This window comes from Cebus imitator, unplaced genomic scaffold, assembly GCF_001604975.1.
Source record: "Cebus imitator isolate Cc_AM_T3 unplaced genomic scaffold, Cebus_imitator-1.0 Scaffold119, whole genome shotgun sequence".
Lineage (NCBI taxonomy): Eukaryota > Metazoa > Chordata > Mammalia > Primates > Cebidae > Cebus > Cebus imitator.
In genome coordinates, this window is record NW_016107434.1 from 2,052,695 (window position 1) to 2,076,487 (window position 23,793).

The window sequence follows — 23,793 nt, forward strand, 5'->3', positions numbered from 1 at the left end:
GATGATAAAGTCAAATATGCTTGAGGAAGTCATGATGGAAGATCTGTCTGTAAATAAAATGTTGTACCATACTTGTCAGTTACTACTGTTCCTAAACGTATCACAGGTATAAACCCTTCATCTATAAATTCCCCCTAAACCCTAGAAAATGGAACTCCCTCATTTTGGCAAAACAATCATTTTGCTCTTCAACCTTGAACTTTTCTCTACTTGCTATCAGTGATTATGTGTGTATACTGCACATGCACATATATACCCTTTCTGTTTATCTTTTCCCAGAGTTAGTGCCTGTCTATAAATTTATCAATTGACTTATTTTTATATCCTATATTCCTTCTTCTATAAACTATACATTTCTTCCTATCTTATCATCTACTCTATATATCTTACAGTGTGTTGGATATTTCTGACTTTTCTTTCAAGTTTCTTTCTTTATATTTTCAATTTCTAGTGTCTGTGTCCTGTGACTGTTTGTTGTTGTTTTTTGCTTGTTTGTTTCCCTGTGCTACTATTTATTTTTAAAGAACCCTTTTGTAGATGTCTCCTTCTGGAGTTGTGTTGTCTGGGATGCTAGGCGTAAGTCTCTGTCCTATAGTCTACTTCATTTCTAGGTCTGTAGTTCATCTTTTCTTTGCCATATTCTTTTTAAATGACTGAGAATATATTATCCAGATTGATAAGCATAAATTGCTTTATTTCTTTATTGTTTTATATTTCTGAAGCAGGTGACTTCATTGGTGGTCACACGATAATATGATAGATCCTGAACTGATATTTTTATAACAACTTTCCCTTTTAAATTAGGAACATCTTCAGTCAGCAGATTTGTAGTGCCTAAATCATTAAATAGTCATAAAAAGCAATGGTATTATTAGTAAATAAGAGGTGAGGATTTTGTTTTGTTTTGTTTTTGTTTTTCTTAGAAATGGTTTGATAGGCACTTGTTCTGTGATGTGCTGATATGGGAAAATATTGAGTGAATAAAGAGGAGTTGAATAAATGTCTTGGTTCACTTTGACATTTCCTGTTAATTTTAACCTATACTACTACTGTTTATCTTCTTTCATTTATCAAACATAAATTCAATGCTTGTAATGTACCAATATTGGAAAGAAAGATGTATGAGACATAATCTTTGCCCTCACAGACCCTGAAGAGGTAGGACACATATACAAAGAAATTAATACAAGGTATAGTTGCCATTAGAGCATGCAATTAAAGGGTTAGGGGAGTTCATAGGGTGAAAAAATCCCGTTTGGGGGATCAGAAGGGCCTTATGGGCAAGTTATGTTTGATACCTGAGATAGTTTGGTTCTGTGTCTCCACCCATATATTATGTCAAGTTGTGATTCCCAGTGGTAGAGTAGGGGCTTGGTGGGAGGTGATTGAATTGTAGGGGCAGGCTTCCCCCTTGCTGTCCTCATGATAGAGTTCTCCTGAGATCTGTTGTTTGAAAGTGTTTAACACCTCACTCTTCACTGTCCCCTGCTGGCCATGTAAAGATGTGTTTGCTTTTCTTTTGACTTCTGCCATGATTGTAAGTTTCTTGAGGCCTCCCTAGAAGCAGAAGCCTGTACAGCCTGCAAAACTGAGCCGATTAAACCTCTTTTCTTTATGAACTACCCAACCTCAGATAGTTCTTTATAACAGTGTGGAAACAGACTAATGCAATGTCCTTAAGGATTATTTGGATTTTGACAGGTGACAGGCATTGGAGGATGGCTAAGAGAATGTTAAAAATAAGGAAAGTTCTTAGCCAAAGTCATGTAAGCAGGAAATTATGAAACTTATTACGGAAATAGAGTGGTTCAATTCAATTTAGGGTTTAAAGTTTGAGGAGCAGTAGAAAATAAGTCTGTAAAGGTTGATTAATACCAAAAAAGAGTGTCTTGAATTTCAGGTCAGGTATTGTTCAGATGGTGGAAAGCCCCTAAGGTGGTATTTTCTAAACTCAATTTAATGAGTGATAGCTATTTTTTTTTAATTTAAGAGCCTAGAATATAATAGAAAATATCAATGTGCTTTGTGTGTAGGTTAATTATTGTTTTGTGTAACATAGATACATACAAGCACATATGTGTATGCTAGGCTGTTACATTATGTATTCTTACTGTTTAACAAATTCTTGTGGTCATCAGGGTGAATCACTAATATAATACAAGAACTGGACTAGAGATAGGCATTTCCATAGATAAATTCAAATTAAAAACTAAGGTACTAGGTATCTGAAAGGTTTTGGTTACCTGAACATAGGGAATGCCAAGAGAAAAGGTGAAAAGGGAACATTTCAGAGAGATCGATTGGACTTGGTGATGGTATTTAAATAAATAGTGACAAAGAGTCTATATAAGGTAACTTGTAAACTGACGGTTGCACAGCTAATTTATATAGTTTTTACCAGGAAATATTGGTAATCAAAATGAATTATGATGGTTGTTTATTACAAATACTAGGGTACTAAATTTTATGGCATCCTGTCATTGTCATCTCTTTAATCTTGTATAAGGTGGTATAGAATATGCTTCATAATCAATATAGGTTCATTTAATCAGAATCAATTCTTAATAAATTTTGGTCTTGGTTGTTCTTATATCATTTAAAATTTTCTTCATAGAGTTATGTGAAATACGTATCAACTGAAACTGTTTATTTCTTAAAAGCACCTAGTGTGGATTCACAGATGTAAGCAAAACTATGATATTAATATATTTTCACATAATAATTTATATAGATGGGATTCAAATTATTGCATTATTATTTGATATGCAGTTATACATATGCTGCTAAGTCAAGCAAAATATAAAATCTTAATAGGTTCCATAGCCTTTTGGGCATCATAACAGATTGAACCTGGCTTTAGACCTGTAAATTAATTGACCCCTTAAAGTTTACTTCTGGTCTTTCTCCAGACTTTCATCCTCTATAACTTATCCTTCAAACTCCTGTGAGATTAATCTTTCTAAAGTGTAGATTTAATCATACTTCTCTTTCCATCATTTATTGCATATCATTGATCTGTTAGGTACACTGCAGTATGATTTCAGTTTGTTTTTTGTCTTTTCTCAGATTCTACATTGAAGCTCTGTGCCGTCTAAACTAGACTACTGTCAGAACTCATTCTTCCCCATATGGTCCATGCCTTTCCTGAATAGTGGTGTGTTTTAGTCAGAAATAACTTCTTTCCAACTCCTTCTTTTGCATGGCATCTCTTTCCTGATGTTGTCCTTGATTTACCCCACTGAATATAATATCTTCCTTTCTTAAACCGTCATGTCACATTATAAGTCTCTTATAGTACTTAGTCTAGTTTAATACACAAAACTAGAATTTTGAAAAAAAATCTATCTTGTGGGTTTTGTTTTGTTTTGTTAAAGATGGTAAGTAACTAGAGGAATAAGGATTATATTTCCTTCTTTTTATTTTCTATGAGACTCCATGCAACTCCTAGACTATAACAGGCATAGTGTTAAACTCTACTCCTCTGGAATTCAGTTATTCCATCTATAAAATGTGGATATCTCTTTTTTCTTTTCTTGTTTATCTGTTTTGAAAATAAATGGCAATATATTTGAGAGCCTGTCATCCTCATTTTAGTCTCAGGTTTTCTCCTTCATTCTCTAGCTTCCAGAATAATCTAGTAAAGCCATATTTTTTTTCATTGCATACAACATTCCATTAGTATATTAATATTAAGTAGTAGCTACAAGTGGGCATTGAGATGGGTGTAATTCTTCTTGACTTTATTAGTAAGTTAATGCAGAGAAGAAAAATAATGGTAATTGTTCAATTGTGAAAGAGTTTTTAATGGGAGCAAATTTATATTATAGATTGGATTGAATTGATCCGTCTACATTTGTTGCCTTTAATTTTGGGCCATCTTGGTCTGTTTTAGACATCTTCAGTCAGAGAATTCAGCCTTCCAGGAGACATGTGGAATTAATGTTTTCTAGTTTCCTGTATGAGTAAACTGAAGCATGGGTCATTTCAAAAGGAGATAAAGAAGGTTAACCTAAAGATATTGATGGTTCTAATAGGTGATTTTTTTCTATTAAAATTTGTTTTGGCATGTTAACTCCATGCTTATCTTTAAAATCTAAGCAGTATATTTTGTATGAACTCATTTGTAGAAAGCCTCAAGCAAGGACTTAAGTTTGAAAGCTACACAAACTAAGTTTAGAAAATTCAGACTTTTTGGAGTATATGAATTAAAAGATTTAAAAAATTGTTCTTTGTTCAGAGGTAGTAGAATGGAGCTTTTATTTGTGCTTCTGTATGTAAAAGCAATTAACTCTCAACATCAGCAGAATTATGCCATACTTATTTGTATACAGTGCTGGCATGTGGTCACTTTGTGTACTCATACACTGTGGGTGCTCAGTGAGCAGTTGTTAAACTTATCAAAATTAAGCCTATCTAACTTTGACAAAATTATGCTAGTATTGATCCCCATAGATATCTATCAAAAAATACAGTATTGACAAATCAGAAGAGGCATAAACTGTCAGATGTTTATGTCTCTTTTTTGTGCAGAATTTGCTGATTCTTCTGTGTTCCCTACTATAAGATTTGTTCCAGAGCCATTGAAATGCCCTGTGGTCTATTTTAAGACCAGTTCCCTTGAGGATTCTTTCCTAGGTGGTAATTTTGCAGGGAGGTGGGGAAAGGAAGGAGAACAATCATCATTTGATAAATAACTCTTGATCTTCCCTTTTGAGCCTTTCATAATTTATCTTCTTTAAACATTTTTATTGGTCTGATTGGCATTTTTTGTGACTTCTTTAACCCCTATCCAAGTTCTTCTGATTTCGAGTGATCATATATCCTGGACTTCATCACAGAAAGCTAATAAGGATCTGACTAGTAGATTTCAATCTAGGATAATCCATTACTTTTAAGATAGGATTTATTACTCTGGAAGGGAGAGATATTCTTCAACTCTGAAATTTTATGCAAGTTTTTCATATGTGTAAATTTTTCTGGAAGAGTACAACAATTTTTTTCTTTTTCTTTCTTTTTTTTTTTTTTTTTTTTTTTTTGAGAAAGGGTCTTATTCTGTCACCCAGGCTGGGGTGCAGTGATCATGGCTCACTGCACCCTCAGACTCCCAAGCTCAGTCTGTCTTCTGCCACAGCATCTTGAGTAGCTGAGACTACAGGTGCATGTCACCATCACCGGATACTTTTTATATTTTTTTGTAGAGACAAGATTTTACCATGTTGCCCAGGGTGGCTAAATTTTTTTCATAGTGTTACAGTGGTCTGTTTTTTTCAAAAGTTTAACAGCTACTATTTTAACCATAACTTTCAGAAAGCCTTGCAGCCTGGGAGTATTCATGAATACTCAATAATTAGTTGTCCTCTGAGTATGTAATACATGCGATGCCATGTGCTATGAGAGCAGATGGGTCTTTTGGGGCTTCCAAAGAGTGAAGAGTCACTTGAGGTAGCTGCTGAGAACAGACAACTATGCTGTGCATTTCTCAAGAAAGACATTAAGATCAAAGAGAAGGAAGTATAAAGCATCTTAAATTTCAGGTAAGCAGTAATGGAAGGGACAATAGCCTTGAGGACATAGTTCGTTCTAAATGGCCTTTGGATTTTATGTTGAAGGAGAGAAAAATAGGGATGTAATCAAGGCATTGCTCTTGATTTCCTCAAGTGTAGCTTTTGTTTTTAAAAATTTCTATTGCATTATTTACTTTTGTGGGCAGTTATTATATTATGCCTTGTTTTATATAATTATTTGCATTTGTAATATATCCTCCCTGTTATTTTCTGACTTCATGAGGGCAGGGATTGAGTGTTTCTCAACTTTGGATACTCTTAAGTTCTTATAATTGTTCCCTGTCCATAAGAAGTATTCAAGTTTCTTGGAAGGCCAAGGTGGGTGGATCATGAGGTCAGGAGATTGAGACCATAATGGCTAACATGGTGAAACCCTGTCTCTACTAAAAATACAAAAACTGGCTGGGCGTGGTGATGCATGCCTGTAGTCCCAGCTACTTGGGAGGCTGAAGCAGGAGACTTGCTTGAACCTGGGAGGCGGAGGTTGCAGTGAGTCAAGATCGCGCCACTGCACTCCAGCCTGGGCAACAGAGCGAGAATCTGTCTCAAAAAAAAAAAGTATTCAATTTTTTTTGTTGTGTAATTCCCCAGGGATGATGTGAAGGATTTTTATATCGCACAGCCAACTTCATGGCAATCCAAGGGTGAAATTTCTCTCAGGACTTAGTATTTGTAATAGTTTAGCCTTAGTATAACTATTTGACAGTCTTTATTGCATGAACACCATAAATCGTGCAACTTAAAGTTTCCTCTTTGTATTTATTTTTGGAAAACCCAGAGCCATGTGATTTTCTTTGAATTATCAGTATCTTATTGTAATTATAATTGCAATTTATGTAGCACTATCTTCTAGGTACTGTTATAAGCTCTATACACATATATTCTAATTTTATCCTTACATCAACCCTGGTTAATTATCACTATTTTGCAGATAAGTAAAGTGAGATACAGAGAGGTTAAGTAACTTATCCAAGCTTACGTAGCTGAAAAGTGGCAGAACATGTACTTTTAATCACTTTGTTCTGCTGCCTCCCAGAATTGTAGTTGTGTTAATTCTGCAGATGTTACGGATATTACTGTATTATAGTACATATATAATGCATACATAATAAGGTATGTGTAAATTGACAGTGAGGCAGAGGGGAAGGCATATGGTTTAATAAGGGGGTTCGAGTTATTAAGTCAGGGATCAAAGTGATCTATCTGTGTCTGATCTTGTTTCAGAGCTCTCAGAATAATTTTAAATAATTACTACGCAAAGCGTGGTCTAGGGATTAGCCTGGTGCTAGTCCATGAAGTATTTTGTTCAAGATAACGATATATAGAGAAATTGAACGTAAGCATTTAGAAACTTTTATAGTAATATGAAAGAGTAATTTTATTTCTTTTGAATCTAATAATAAAAATTTGACCTTGTACTTTGGATCTTTTAAAATTTTTATTTTGTTGTATTTTGTAAGTTCCTGTCTTTGAAGGGCTGGAAATGTAAAATAAAAAGTGGTTTCTGACACTGTTTGAGAAGCACTATTCTAGGTAATAGCTTTGCAAGTTTTTAAACTATGATTTGTTTGAAAAAGAAAAAAAAAATACAACACGTTCTGTGGTTTGAAATTACATTCTAATCTAAGCCTGTTTCTGAAGATGTATTAGGAATTATTAATTTGGGTATTGGCCACTGTCATGATTTTGTGAGAAGAGGCCCTAAATTAAATTGATTCGGATGGGTAGAGGGGGACATTTTTCATTTTTGTCTTACACTTAGTGCTTTTCTCTGAAGTGACACATTTTAATTAAATACTTGATTCAAGATAATAGTATGAGGAACTTGTCTATCATCCATAGGTGCAGTCTCCTTTCTTGACTTATCATAATAGCTAATAAAACAATTCAAATTTTAATATGTTTAAATTGTTTCTTGGAATAACAGAACAGTAAAAAGAACAACAAAACGTTGCTGATGATGCCAGCTTAGAATTGTAAGCTTTTCCATTTATTGAAAACAAAGGTAGTTTCAGAGATATATTTGGAATCCCAGTTCAGTTTTTAACTTTTCTTTTTCTTTCTGGATAAGTTGGGAAGTCTTGTTCTGTAATATAATGTTATAAAATAGGTTCATGTAAAGTTGCCAACCTTAATAGGATCTTTTAATGTCCATACAATTATCATCTCTTCTTTAAAATAATCTCTGATTGGTGGGATTAGTATTCTATGGGGAATTCCTCACTAATTTTTGAATATTATTATGAAAAGCATGTCTCCAAATAGAGATATGGGCTAAGGATATGAACAGGCATTTCATAGAAAACTACATTCAAATGACCAAAAAAAAGTTTCACTAACTCAAAAATGCAGCTATGACTGCATTTTTGAAATAAGAAATAATAGTGATTTTGAAGAAACATAACCCTTAGGTACTGCTAGCAGCCCTGTAAATTGGTTCAGCATTTCTGGATGGTAATTTGGTAGAACTCATCAGACACAAAAAATACACTCCTTCTGTACTAAGCATTTCTACTTTGGGGAATTTATAACTAAGGAACTAATTTAAAATATACTTGAAAATTTAGAAATGATTGGCAATCTAAATTATGATGTATCTGTACAGTGGGATGCTATATGACATTAAAAATGAACTTATGGAAATACATCTTTATATATTCTTAAGAGAAGGAAACAAATTACCAGATACTCTGTATGGTATAATAACAGTTTTATGGAATGCATTCGTTTAAGTACATGCATAGAAAAATATCTGTAGTATATATTTTAAGTCTGTGGGCAGAATTAAGAGTGTAATTTTTGTACATTTAATTTTTCAGTGTTTTCGTCTAACAAGAATGTATTGCTTTTGAAGGTTCTTTGTTGAAGATTTGGCATCTACTTAAAAATGCACTGAATGGTATTGGGGGAAAGGAAACTTCTATTGATTATCAAATCAGCAGGATGTTAGCCATTCCCTAGGTCCTTTTTGAAGGTTGGTGAGGACACTGTTTTTCTTTCAGACTTGGTTCTTGAAAACTTGTTTGTGAGAGATTTTTTTATTTTATTTCATTTTATTGCTGTGACAAATGCCTATCATTTTATAAACAAGAAAGCCAGTGTCCCAGTTAGGTGCATGGAGTTCACTTGCAGTCCTGTTGTATTAGCCCTGAATAAGCAGAGACAGCCTGACTGGTGGTGAAAGATGGTAATCCAGCCTCAGGGCTTTTTCTGGTCAATCCTAAACTTCTGATTGCCACGTTTTCCTAATTTCCCATCTCCAGGGCATCACTAGAGTGACCTTGCTTGCTGAATATGATGCTCTGAATCTCCAGGATTTTCACATGCCTTTGGAAGTGGGCAGCCAGGCAATTGTTTACAGGACTCCAAATGAACTGTGCACTCACAGCAAGTTTGATAAACACACATTTCCTCCTTTTATCAGTGAGATTGCAGAATGTGAAGTATGAGTTTCCAGTTTTACTCATTCCCCTCAACCCTTTTCCTGTTTAAAAACTTAGACATACTAATTGGATGCTGATCTGGCCCTGTTTTTCATTCTGCTTGCTGGCAGTTGACGGCTTAGTTCAGTACTTACCTAGGCAAGATTTGGCAAACCTTCAAAAATAAACTTTCCATGTATTCAACTTAAAGGAGATTCATCCCAAGGAATGTAATGTGAGCACTAATTAACAATAATGACTGCTAATCACTTTGCTTTTTATACTCCTTTAGGAGCACTGCTATTATCCAATGTAGTTAAGTAAAATGCTTGTATATGGATCAACAATGTTGCATCCTTTTAGCAGCTATTGCTCACAAGCTTTGCATAAATTAAAGTTGACTAAAATTGATTGTAATATTCTTCTCTTCTACAATAATAAACTAAAATATCTAGTTAAATATCCTGCATATAAAAAAGACATTACCTGATTTTTTTTTTTTTTTGCAGTCATCCTGTGGTAGATTGAAAACAATATTGCAAATACATTTTCTCACAGTTTATGACACTTTCTCTTAGATTTCTTCAAAATTGCACAAAAGTATTCATAGTCCCATCAGCACTTTGATTCTGCTGTAAGCGTTTTGTCAGATCAATGAAAAGTAATCAGCCTATGTTTAATTTTTCTGAATTTGTTCATTTACTTCCTAGGGGATCTTACAGATTCTTTAAATGATATAGTCTATTTATATAAACTTGGTTCATAGGATTATACATTCAACATTAATTAAAAAGGGTTGTTTATTATGTTTAGTGAATGATAGGACCATTATAAAAGCCTTCTGTTTGTTTACATGCATTCAACATACCTTTGACTAGAACTGCCTTGCCTTAGGAGGAGACTAAGCAAAACCCATAAATTAATAATTTAAGGGAGCAATACTCAAGTAGCATTTCAGTTAAGAAGGAAAGCCTCAGAGTCAGTACTAGCCACTTTAACAATGCTTTACTTTTTGACTTTTATTGGCTGAAAATAACTTGTTAAACTGGAGCTTTTGTAATAAAATGAAATCTACATACCATCTAAAGCCCCTTCCCCTCCTTTTGATTTATGAGTAGATTGAGGTATTACTGAAGAATTTTTAACACTTTTAACAGTTCTGCACTTTGATTTCAGAGAAGGTGCTAATCTCTCTGGAATTTTGAGAGTGACAAAATGAGTTGTATATGGTTTTTCCAGGGAATTTGGGTTTCTTTATTAGAGGCTTAGTTTTATAATGGTTCCTGTATTAATGTGGATTTATCTAATATGTGATAGGGTGGTGTGATTAGATATACATTAATGGAGGATCTTTCTTTTTCATTGTACATATTCTACTTGGTTTGATCATAATATTATAATTCTCACAGCTAATGTCCATGTTTCTACAGAGGTTCAGCAGTTCAAGACATTATTTTCAAATTACCAAAATGAGATAATTTAATTCCCTTTTACTTTTGCATTATTTGTAGTGAAAAAAATTAAGTGATAGTATAATAAGAAGCTTTATGTTGTGTGTGCTAGTCTTATTGTATATATGTATTAAAAGAACCTTTGACACTGTACTTAATTGGATTTAGTTTCAAAGAATTGTTGATAGGAATGATGTAAGAGAATAGAAAATATATGGAGCTTAATTAAGTGTTGTCCATATTTAAAGGTAAGATTCACAACTATTGTTTGATGTAACTTATTTATTTTACATCCTGTTACTGTTGTATAATAGTACAATATGAGGAAAAACTTGCTTTTTCTATTTTGCTTTGAGTTTTTATGTGTAATAAAATTATGTTTAAAATAGGCAAAGATTTCAGTTTTGATTCCTCTTCTCTCTCTTTTTTTTTTTTTTAGCATGTTTACTTTCATGTGAGAGTGATTGATCTGTAGCTGTCATTTTATCCAAAGAGGGGACAAATGGAATTGGCCTTTTAGATAAAAGTATGCAAACAGACTGCATTTTTTCTGTTGATAGAATTATGGAAGCATTGCATAAGGTGCCACATTCAGTTTCCTATTGATTGTAAAGAGGATTCTGCAATGGGGTGCTGTTTCCAATGGATAAGGAGGTGCTATGATTAGTTACCTTCCTCATGAAGGCACTACAAAGGGAAATGCAAAACATGTGCAGTGCAAAACTATCAGTTTGACAGTTGTTTTTGTTAAGTTTTTTCCCCCATTGAAGTCCGGCCTATTTTAGAAAAACATACATTTTAGTTTTTTTCCCTTTATATCAGGCTTAGTAGATTTCCATACATTTGACCCTTTAGAAAAATTATACATTATAGACAGTTTTCTTTTTCTCGGCCTCTATTGTAAAGCTTCAAAGCTGATGCAACAGTGCCCTCTATAGTCTTTCGGTGAACATTAGACAGACGTAGCTGTTCATATGTTCAGGTAAGAAGCAGGACATTTAAATTTAATTTTTATTCAAACAAGAGACCTTTTTCCTAAGTAGACATTCTTGTTTTTCACTAGTGGCTTTACTTTAGACAAAGAGAACAAAAGACCATTCTGAGTTTTCATTTAGAATTATTGGCTGCTGCTTCTTGTCATCCCATGGTAAATCTCAAGTTTTATCAGACATTCATCAGAGTAATTTGAGGAAGATGGAATCTTACAGGCTGTACTGTCTCTTCATGAAATATCTTCTTGAAGTTGAAGTCTGATAGGAGTATTTTAAAAAAATAATTTAGTTCCACTGTACTTGTTTTTTATCTATTTAATTAGAACCTGAGTGGGCTGCCTAAAATTTGACTTCTATTTATTCCTGAATTGTGTAACCCAGGCATTATACATGACATTATTTAAATTCAAACCAAGGGAATTACACAATGACTAAAGTGTTTGTCATTCATTAGTATTGATTTACATTTTAGATTTCCTTTTCTCTCTCTTTTGGTTATCTTTTTGATTGTATATATTGATAGCTAAGTTTTTCATTATAAAATACAACTAGATGTGAAGTTACGGGTAATAAAAACAGGCATCGTGTTTAGATATGATTAGAAGAGAAAAAATTTATGGATTAAGTTTATTTTGCTTCTGCAAGTGTTTTAGTAAAAGGAACATAGGCCAAAGTCCTAGTTTCTCCATGTATTCACTATGTAGTATTGAATACATGTTTTAACTCCTGTGCCTGCTTTCTCATCTATAACGTGGGAGTAAAAACACCTTATCTTTTGAGGTTTTTGTAAGGGATTAGTGATAATATTTAAATTGGCCAGGTCATTATAGATCATCAGATGGTAACTTTATTTCCAAAACCACAGTGGGAAAGTAAATGGCTTTGTTTTATATGAGGAAGTTTTAATATAGAATCTAGAACACATTTAATGCATTTGGATTTTCAAAATCCTTTCTGGCAATTTCTGGATTCATGTGAATCTGATAGTTGGCATGGCATTCTTGGTAAGGTGAACTAACATAATGAGATATGCATTAACTTTCAACTCCCTACACACCTCATTCCCAAACTTTTAAAGTAAGCTAACTTTAGAATCTTTATTTTAGTAGAAATTTGCCCACAAACCAATCTTTAGCAACATGTGAAAACTGATGATAAAACACAAAAACAAACAAAAAAACAGGAATTTAAAATTTTTCTCCTTTAGTGTATCTGAAAATACTTAGGATACTTGGGATACTTTTTCAATTACCTGAGTTCTTAGTAATAATAGTCTAGAGCCCTTATTTGTGTTTTCTGGCTATACAGCTTTTGTTTTCTCCACCAGCTACAAAGAAGACTAGTGTGTAAAATAGATGAAAGTAGAGCTTTTCTGGTTGAAATGGAGATGGGGACCTAGAGTCCTTTAAAGCAACAAAGTTTAAAAGCCACTTGGTACTGTACAGTTTATGTATGTGTGTGTGTATATACTCCTTTTGTTTTGTGGAAGGGCTTTGTCTTACTTTGATTTGAATTTACAGTGCCTAATTCTGTATGTGGCACATAGAAGATGTTCAATTAATGTGTGCTGAAATACAGAATTTTTTGAACATCAGGCCTTCCCTTACTGATTTCAAACACCTTATGCATAAAAGTGCAGTTTTATGAACCTATCTAATATTAAAGTAATTGTTTCTCTGTGAACCAATTAAAACAAACATACTTCTGGCATAATTCATCAATTTAATATTTTAAAGTAGAACATTGCTTTAATTACAAATAATTATGGGAAATGAATAAGAAATATTCAGAACATGTTTTCAGTATGATTAAAAGATGTTATATTCCACAATGATTCGTTTAGATAAAGATTCAGACACTTCAAATGACCTGATGATAAAAATAATCTTACACAAAGAATTTTGGAGTTGAATGGTCTCAATATTCAGTAAATTGTTTTCTTGTAAAGTTCATATTTATGTTTTGTATCACTTTTGAGTAATCTTGAATGTAACATAATAAACCACCTATTGTTTTTAATATATCACATGGGTTAAAATTGAGAGCCATGAAATTATCTTTTTATCACTATAAAGAAGTAACCAATGTTTTAAGCTGAAAGAATGAAAAGGAACAAGTTCTTAATAACCAAATATGATAGTTCCTTTTAAAATAATGACCAGTTACAGTAAGAAATATGTTTAAAATTACCTTCTGGCTTACAAGACTGACAAGATACTGTCTACCAAAAAAAAAAAAATTGAATCAGGTATTTTTTCTCTGCAATGAGAGTATCAAATTAAGAACCCAGTTAATTAAAATAGTGATAAATGTAGATTACATTACCAAAGACAGTGAAATACAGCTGCTCTATCTAGTGAGAGCCTGCATAATTTACCAAGACTGTACAAAGAAGCAATGGGGCAGCCACTGCAGACTCTTCCAGGAAGCATCCTGTTTATTCTACATACATTTCTTTTTTTAATTAAAATGTCAATGATAATTTTATTAGCAGTCCTCCAAAAAAAAAAAATCCTTCTTTAAATATTCCAAGGTGGTAGAATATGAGATGAGATCATTATTGCTGCTGAATGAAACAGATTAAACCTGAAAAAAATAGCATGCTATTATATTTTATTATTTCAGTTCTTTATTATGAGTTGATATAAAAGTATGTGATGGTATATTTTTTTTCATGTGAGTCTTGCGTGAAAGAAATGTGTGGCTCCTTGAATAATATACATTAAAAAAAAATCTTCTGGAACCACAGCAAGATTTGGGTTGAGTTAGAAGTAGTATTGCTTACAGATAAAAGTGTAAGTATGTATACTTTGGAATTCCCAAGGTAAGGCAGACACCTCCTAGGAGTATATTAGGACCAGCTCCATGGTATTTCCTTTTCAGCTCCATCACTGGGTTGTGATTAGGGTTACTATGTGCTATGTGAGTGAGTGAGATCAAAAAAGTGATTGCCTGGAGACCAAAAAAGTGATTAAAAATCTGTTGCACTGTATGTTTTCATCCTTTAATGATGACCAATGATATATTCATAATTAAATTGATTTTAGAAAACCAATGTTGTATTTACCAAGAAGTGTTGGTGGGTTTTTTGCCTTCGAGGGATAAATGGGGACTCTAGGTTTGGACTTGGCTTTGTTCTAGGTTCTACTGCTTAGTATGAGCTTAGTTTAGTTAACTTCTCTATACCTTGGCTTTCATATTTGTAAATTAAGACTAATAGTACTACCTACATCACAGGGTAATTATGAGCATTTAATGGGATAATCCATTTAGAATAGATCATACACTGGCCACCACACCTGGCTAATTTATTTATTTATTAATTTTTGTAAATATGGGCATCTTGCTATGTTGCCCAGGCTGGTCACAAACACCAGCTTCAAGCAGTTCTTCTACCACAGCCTCTCAAAGTTCTGGGATTACAGGTATGACCCACCATGACCAAACCTATGAACTTTTTCAGATGATTTTGTTCTATATGCTTTTTCCTTTGAGTGTCAATAAAATGATAAATGAAATAGAGGAAATCACATGCTATAATATATAACCATTATTTATAATGTTTATACATGATTTATAAGTTGTAGAATGTTAAAATATGTTAGCTTTTTTTTTTTTTTTTTTTTTTTTTTTTTTTTTTTTTTTTTTTTTTTTTTTTTTTTTCAGGCATTTTTCTAAGTGTTAGAGGTGTAGCTGATTAAGGCAACAGATGTAGGTGATTAAAGCACACTCCCTGTCTTAAAGACTTAACACTGAGTTTTAAGGCAGGAAGTTACTGCTATTTATTAGTCATAATTATTTGTGATGAATTCTTTGCTCTTCTAAAAATATTCCACATTCTTTATATTTTTCCTATTTGTTCGTGACTTGGCATCTGTCCTTCTTTGGCCAGTATTACTAAGTTTCTCCAAAGAATGCTGTCTTCTTGAAGGTTCAGTATTGCTCTGTCAGAGCCTGTTGGGGACTTGCAATTCTTCATTTAGCTTATTAAATTTGATTAATATTTTGAAATAATTTATCAGTTTATTAGTTCAGGCTTAGAGTTGATAGGAGTTTTTCAGAGATAAGTTTCTCTCCCTTGGTCTTCCCTAATAGGGAACAGATAATTACATATTAACATATTTTTTCAGTGCTTCCACCAAAATAACACTATATGGTATTTGCCATAGTGAAGTTGTATGATTCAGACCCAAAATTAAATCAAACTTTAAATTCAGTGTATCCTGAGGTCATGGATTAGAAACTGTTTACTTTCCTCTTTTAAATTAATTGCTTTGGAAAGCCAGAAATCCCTCTTTATTTAATGAAGCATCATCTTATTTATCAGGTATTCCTTAGGATTATCATTGACTAGAATCTATCAAAGATTAGGTAACTTTCCATGAATTTTAATTTTAGGCTAATATCAAGGGCCTTGTTTTCAAATGAAGTTCTTGAGCATTTTTTTTTTTTTTTTTTTTCGGAGTTTCGCTCTTGTTACCCAGGCTGGAGTGCAATGGCATGATCTCGGCTCACCGCAACCTCCGCCTCCTGGGTTCCGGCAATTCTCCTGCCTCAGCCTCCTGAGTAGCTGGGATTACAGGCATGCACCACCATGCCCAGCTAATTTTTTGTATTTTTAGTAGAGACGGGGTTTTACCATGTTGACCAGGATGGTCTCGATCTCTTGACCTCGTGATCCACCCGCCTCGGCCTCCCAAAGTGCTGGGATTACAGGCGTGAGCCACCACGCCCAGCCCAGTTCTTGAGCATTTATATTTATTTAAAAATTTTGTCTTTAGAGGCCGGGCGCGGTGGCTCACGCCTGTAATCCCAGCACTTTGGGAGGCCGAGGCGGGTGGATCACGAGGTCAAGAGATCGAGACCATCCTGGTCAACATGGTGAAACCCCGTCTCCACCAAAAATACAAAAAATTAGCTGGGCATGGTGGCGTGTGCCTGTAATCCCAGCTACTCAGGAGGCTGAGGCAGGAGAATTGCCTGAACCCAGGAGGCGGAGGTTGCGGTGAGCCGAGATCACGCCATTGCACTCCAGCCTGGGTAACAAGAGCGAAACTCTGTCAAAAAAAAAAAATAAAAATAAAAAATAAAAAAAAAATTTGTCTTTAGGTTTAAATGTCTCCGTTATGCTATTTTGCCTAATATTTCTTCTCGAATTGTTACTTGCAAATATTTTAGATAAAGCAGTGTTACATAATAGGTAAAACTAACTTAGTTTGTAAGGATTTTACATAGTTATAAGATTTTATATAGTTATAAGATGCCAAATGTATTGAAGCTTTCTTCTTTATGGTTAATTGATAATTGCTGAGCCCCTACTGTGTATGCAAATCACACCTAATCACTGAATTCCTGGTTTTATGTAACAAATTTAGTATGACTATAAAGTTTCCAACCCTTTACTCCATGTTTTTATTGACTTAGAATCAATTGATCAGTCAAGCAGTCTGAAATGGAAATGATTATGAAGCATTAACAACCAAGAAAAAGACTTTTATGAAAACTTAAGGGTAAAATATAAGTTCTAAAGTACTTATTAACATAATAGCTAAAATACTATTTTATAAAAAGATAGCTTGTGAATTATATACATATGTGAGTGTTATAATGTTCATTTTCTGGACATTTTAAAGATATGATTTAATTATGTTTGGGAATAGAAAAGATTAGTCTCTGTATCCGTCAGCTTTGTAGAAAACAAAGTTGGGATCTATAAAGTTGTTATGATTTGTCACAGTAACCAGTTTCTTCCCTTATAGTTAACTCAAGACCTGGAATAAGCCTCCTAAGACTAAGTGGTGTTGTAATTTATTTTCTTAAATTATTTACTACAGTTATTTGATACTTTTGCATAGTAAAAATAACATTGGCATTAGATTATATCCTTTTTGCCTTCTAGTTACTATACTTTAATAGATCTGACTTCTCTACATTATTTTACTTTAATTTTTGATGTTCATCTGTCTTCTACCTCTCATATAGTTGGAAGGAAGTGCACCTTCTGGAACTGGGTTTTTAGTATTCCTCTTACAGATTCACGTGCTTTTTTATTCAGTGGAATTCTATCATTGTAACCTTGCAGGGTACTCTCCCTTGTTCTTCCTGCCTTGTTTTTTGTTGTCTAAATTCTCTTTTAATTTTCTTTATTACTTAGAAAAATTATGTTTTAAATTAAATACTCAAAACTATAAAAATATGAAGATATTGCTGAAAATTTAACCATTTCAAGTTAACATTTTGACGTATTTTTATACATGCACATGTATTTAACTCACACAGATGCACACACTCCTGTATATGTGATATTTCTGTACTTTGTACATTCCTTTTTTTTAACTTAAAATATCAGAAACATTTTTCTGTGCCCTTAAAACCTCTTCAGGAAGGTGATTGAATGGCTACTTAATATTCTATCATGTGCCTGTTTAATAATTTTTTTAATGATTCTCTAATTTTGTGAATTAGGTAGAACCTGGTTTTTACTATAAATAATAATACTTTGATGTGACCCATAAATTACTGTCTACATTTAAAAAAATTAATTCCTTAGTATGCATTTCTAGATGCAGAATTAATGGGTCAAATTATATGATTATTTCTAAGGCCATTGAAACATTTTGCCTAGTTGATTTCTATGAATAATACACCTACTTGTGCATTCATTATTTATATTTTAAAATTTAAAGTCTTTGTTTAATATATCTGAAACCTTAACTTGGAATTCTTATTACAATTATTGGCATTTGGTGCACTCAAGGTGGGAGCAGCATTCTGCCCATCCTATTAATCCTACATTTTATTCTTGAAACAAAACCAAAGAAATATGTGTTAGGGTAATTTAGTCATGTAATGAAAGTCATAAGGTAACTTTTTCCCCTTATTGTGAGAAGCCACTTTCCAGGGATTGAAGGGGGCCAAAACAGATCAATGACCAGCTGCATCGTATGCTAGATTTTAATATGCTTTATACTAAAAATGTGCTATGTGGATAAACATACATAGAGGTATAGACACATATACATGTTATTTTTTAAACAGCTACAGATGTGATGCTAATTACAACTTATTTTTTCCACTAGGTTCTGTTTTTCAACTAGCCACAGTGTTCTGCTCCTGGATATCAACTGACTTATTTTCTATTGGCATCATTAAGTTTGGCAGCATTTAAAAATTCTAATTTTCTCTGAGTAAATCCATGGTGATAGAATATTGGCTTAGTAAAAGTAGTTTAATCATTTGGGGCATATATTTTATATCAAACGTGAGATTTTAGGCATATTTCACTTTAATTATTACTGCAGGTTTAAACTACTACTTTATCCCATAGAAAATACTTTATATTCACAAACTATCCCATAGAAAATACTTTATGCTTCTCTTGTTTTTTTTAATGAACTTTTATTATTAATGTTGACAATTTATATTATGACATTAAAAACAAAACATAGCTATAGTGCTACTATTTTAAACCTAGTTACTGGATTTAATTTTCTAATAGGTCATTTGTAAGAATAAAATAATGTTTATTTTATGGTAATTATTACCAAATCATTATTTAGACTTTGGAAAATAATGTATCACCATCTTGGAATTGTAATACCTTTCTCTTTTGGTCATTTTAGTTTCTTAGACCTAATTCTTTTTTTTTTTTTTTTTTTTTTTTTTTTTGCTAATCTCTTGGTAGTTTCTTGTTAGTGATATGAAAATGCTGCTATCAGGCTGACTTTGGCATGGGGATAAGTAACTCCTACTTACATTTAGTGTGTGGGAGTGTTGTTGAGAGGGGTGTTGCTGCTCTTTTCCAAGCTGCTGGGTTACTTTGTTTCTTGTACTTTTCAGCTATAAAAACGTATACTACATATTCATGCTATGTACAGTTTAATGGTTCCGTTCTCCCCCTGTTCTTTTTCCTCTCATTCGCATTCTATATTTTTCCTCTCCTTTTTCTCTTCATCTCTCACATGTGGATATACGTGCACATACACACATAAATTAATTTTCAAGTGTCAGAAACAAAGATTGCAGAGATCTAGATCTAATTTAAATGGCTGTTTTACTTAAATTTTCTTTTTTTTCCTCCTCTTTCATTAGATTATGGTCATCTGTAATATTTAAGTCTTTTTGTGAGCATTGGTTGTTCTGTCTCTTTACTGTTTTATGTCTCTTGATGAAAAAATAAGCTGTGAAATCAGATAAACTCTTAGATTAGAAAGTCTTAAACTTGAATATGCAGATAGATCACCTGGGAATCTTATTAAAAATTCAGGTTCTGATTCAGTTGGTCTGGATGGAGCCTGAGATTTTTCTAACAAGTAACCAGGTGATGCTGAGTCCGCTGGTTTGAGGCTGCACTTTGAGTAGTCAGGTTTTAGATTCTGGTTTCCTGCAAAAAGTGGCATTTATTTAGAACAGGAATATTTGGGATTCAAAGTCAGCTTCTTGATATATTAGCTCTGAGTCCAGTATCTATAAGGATGGGGCGTATATTTTCTTATAAAACCTAACTTGCCATATTTCCTCAGTTTTCTTTGATTTAGGCGATTTTAAGCCGTAAGAGTTTAAAGGATTTGTGAGTTTGGGATCTTCTGTAATGGTCTCACATATAGTTTCCCTAATTTAGTTTGCTACTTAGTGTAGACAAATGATGACATGTATCAGGATTTGTGGTGATTTCATTTTATGGTACATTGTCTCCAACTGATGGTTGAAAACAATTTCTGCTGGGGATTTTGGAGTTGAAGATGAAGGGTGGGGAATTGAGAGCAGGGATGGAGTACCTAGGATAAATCTGAGAAACTACATTGAAATGCTTTTATTCTTTCTCATCCCTATGGTTACCGCTAGAAGAATCACGGACAACTGAATTGAAATGAATTACTTATTGAAAGTAGGAAAATTACCTGATACATATTCAGGAGTTAGCGTTCCTGTTATGCTTTTAAATAAGGTATCTTTTATGTCTTTTAAATAAAGAGATCCACAATTTCCTGTACAAAAAAAAATGGACATAGCTTCCAGCAATAAAGATGTATACCAGAACCTGCATAGTGATTAGAAGGTGGGCTGGCTTCAGGAAAAGGAGGTGATATAACCAAGTTCTGCAGGGTGGCCCATTATTTGCAATATAGTAGTCAAATGTGACCATCATCAAAACACCTTTTTTGTTTTTGTTTTTGTTTTAAGAGTCGGGATTTCCTTCTGTTACCTAGGCTCGAGTTCAGTGACACCATCATAGTTCATTGCAGCCTTGACCTCCTGGGCTCAGATCCTCCCACCTCAGTGTCCTGAGTAGCTGAGGCTACAGGCACACACAACCACTCCAAGCTAACTTTTTAATTTTTTTGTAGAGACAGGGTCATGCTGTGTTGCTCAGGCTGGTCTGGAACATGTGGCCTCAAGCAGTCCTCCTGCCCCAGCATCCCAAAGTGCTGGGACCATAGGGATTAGTCTCCGTGCCCAGCTACCTGAATCTTTAAAGCTGGTAGTTGTAAAGTTTCTTGGATTACAGCATTGTTGAGGAAAACTAATCAAATTACCTAATGTGACTGGTTCCTGAGGTAGTAAAAGAAATCACATACTCCAAAGAAAGATAAGTAAGAAGGCTTTCCCCTTGCTAGTAAACACTATGCTTGAAAATTAGTTGTATTTTAATTTAGGACAAAAAATATTCAGCATAGATTTTGCTTTTTCAAATGTTTTCAAACATTATTTTAAATCTAGGTACAACATTTTAGTTATTTTTCCAATCTTATTTGTCTATGTACTTTCAATAAATATAGATTACCCTTTCCTTAGTCAGCCTGAATTTAAAAAGCTTATGTTTTGCCAAATACAGTAGAATTATTTGTGGTAATGTTACAAGTCTCTAACTGCATGAACATTATCCTGCTGTTTTATTGTTTTATAATGTAAAAGTAAATGCAAGCATTAAGAAATGTGCAGTGCTGTCAGGTTCCTTCAGGATTTAAGAAAATTGCTCTAACTGTTGAAGAACTGAAAATAATCTTTCAGGTCGCAAAGAGCAGTAGTTATAATATTGCCAAGCGTTTTCCTTTCTTTTTTCTCTAACCATAGTGGTGATTTGAGTCAATGCTGAACAAATTCAGATTTTATTTTACTTCAGCAAACTGCTATTGCCTTGTAAGAATTACATATAAAACGGCATGGTTAAAAATAGGAAGAAAGTAGAGGACTCATTCTTAACTCTACCTAAGCCTAAATCATAAATCTGTTTCTTATAGTAGTAAAAATTGTATAGCCCAGTTTGATCTGACTTGTGAATTTCATATAATAGGCACAAATACTGTGTGTTAATCATAAAACTGTGAAATTGTATTGTGTTGCAAGCTCTTCGTAAAAATGAAACAAACATACAAACAAAATCTGAAAGCCAAAGCCTTCCCTAAAAGTTCTCATATGGCATTTTGAATTTTTAAAATGAAGTAGATATTCCTTATGGTTTTTAGCCTTTTGTCCTTTATGTTTAAGAATATTTCCATTTAAATGCAGATTTTGATTTTCCATCTGGGACTAGGTAGAAGCCGTTCTATTATACTACTAAAAGAATAATCTGCTTTAACACAACATTTCTCCCTAAAGGGATGGTCTTTTCTAGTCATAAGGTATTATTTTTCTCAGAATGATATTAACATTCATGATTTAGCGATTTTATCTTGATTTGAAAGGTGTTTTGTTCTGGCAGTAAAAGGGATTAGGAGAATGTCATGTGTATCCTATTGCTAAAAAATAGCCTTACCTTGCTCAAGATTAGGTATTAGTAATTTTCAAAGTGTTTGGGTGTAGGCATATGATTTGTATTTTTAGGATATAAAAAACTTTAAGCCCAGTGAAATGGAAATTGCCGGATTCATTAAACATCAGGTTATACAAATATGGTGTTTTGAATAGATCAAGTAGCATGTTTGAGAATTTCTGAACATGTTATAACATTGTTTTGCATTCATTTGCTTTATGCCTTGTAAATAAGTCTTTTGGATATATAAGAAAATCATCAGAGGAACTAGTTACTACATTGAGAGGCATAGAGATGTGTTTATTATGCCACTGCATCAAAATTTATTAAAACTTTAAGATAAAAAGGGATTATATTAATTAAGTGGAATGTCTCAGGCAGAAGAAGGAAGGCTCTGAAGGCCATTCTCCTATTTGTTGGGCAAAGTCTTGGCGTGCAGAATGTAGCTATCCAAGGCTTAAAACACATTGGGACCTGGTGTGGAATGCCAGCACCATGCCCCTAGGCACGCTGTCATTCAGCTGGCAGATTAATTAAACCGGGCTGCACAGTCCTCCTGCCGAGCCTCTTACTTTCAGTCAACCCATTCTTGAGGCAGAAAATACAAGGGTTTAAAAGCTTGGAACATTCAAAAAAGTTTTTTCTCTTAACAAAATCGGAGTGCGTACTGACAATTTCTAGGAATAGTCTTGCTCACACACATACCTATGCCTACATATATATACACACACACACACACACATATATATGTATATATATATATATATGTACACATACACGTATATGTATATATAGGTGTATATATATGGGTTATATATATATTTGTGTAAATATATACATATATAATTTTTATCTTTGCATGAATGAGTGATTTTAATAGATTAAAGAGTTGAAAACCCAACCAGAGTATGACAGTCTAACCTCCAGAGAGAATTTTTCTAGTATCAGTGTGCCTTCTTTAATATTTCTAATTAATCATTTTTTAAATCACACTGGATAGCGAGCTCTTAATTTTGATTTAATAGTAGCAAATTAATTTAGGCAATTCTGAATTGTACTGTATTAACACTTACATGTTTTAAATGAATTTGTTCTTTTTATTTTGGAATTTTAATCAAAAATTGTTTATACAGTAAAATTTTAACATTAATTTTTATTTCATTGTTTTGGAAATATTCACATACTCTGTTAAAATTCAAACCTGCACTTACAAATATATGAGGTTTCAGCAGTCAACTGAAAAGGTACATTTATATATCTGACTGATCACAGCTATGCTCATTCAAATTTTCATTAAGATTACTGTTTATTTTCAGCAAGGACATTTCTGTTCATACATACAAAGAAATTATTGTCAGACAAATGAAATTTTTACATTATAGTATTTTGCTCAAAAAACACTTTAAACATATCTTACTTGTATATTCATTTTTAGGATGAATACATTAAATTTGTGTGTTTTTTCAGTTTAGCTTGCTTTATAATTATATATAACATCATTAGCTTATAGATCAAATATTAATATCTGATTATTTTCTAAATATATATCAAAGTCTGTGTTCATAAGAAAGCATTTTGTTCTTAAAAATTAAGAAAAAACAAGGAGATGAC

The 23,793-nt window shown here is 33.0% G+C and overlaps 1 protein-coding gene across 2 annotated transcripts in view; it reads left to right on the top strand.

Moving 5' to 3' along the window:
• Positions 1–23,793, top strand: part of DPH6 (diphthamine biosynthesis 6) — a 196,169-nt gene that overhangs the window by 16,769 nt on the left and 155,607 nt on the right. Inside the window, exon 4 of one of the 2 annotated variants that reach the window (XM_017539519.2) lies at positions 8,828–10,827. The exons of the other annotated variant lie outside the window; for it this stretch is intronic. Coding sequence (XP_017395008.1) covers positions 8,828–9,013 — 186 coding nt within the window. The 3' untranslated portion in view covers positions 9,014–10,827. Of the gene's footprint in view, positions 1–8,827; positions 10,828–23,793 lie in introns of those variants that run through there. 2 annotated transcript variants of the gene reach the window in all.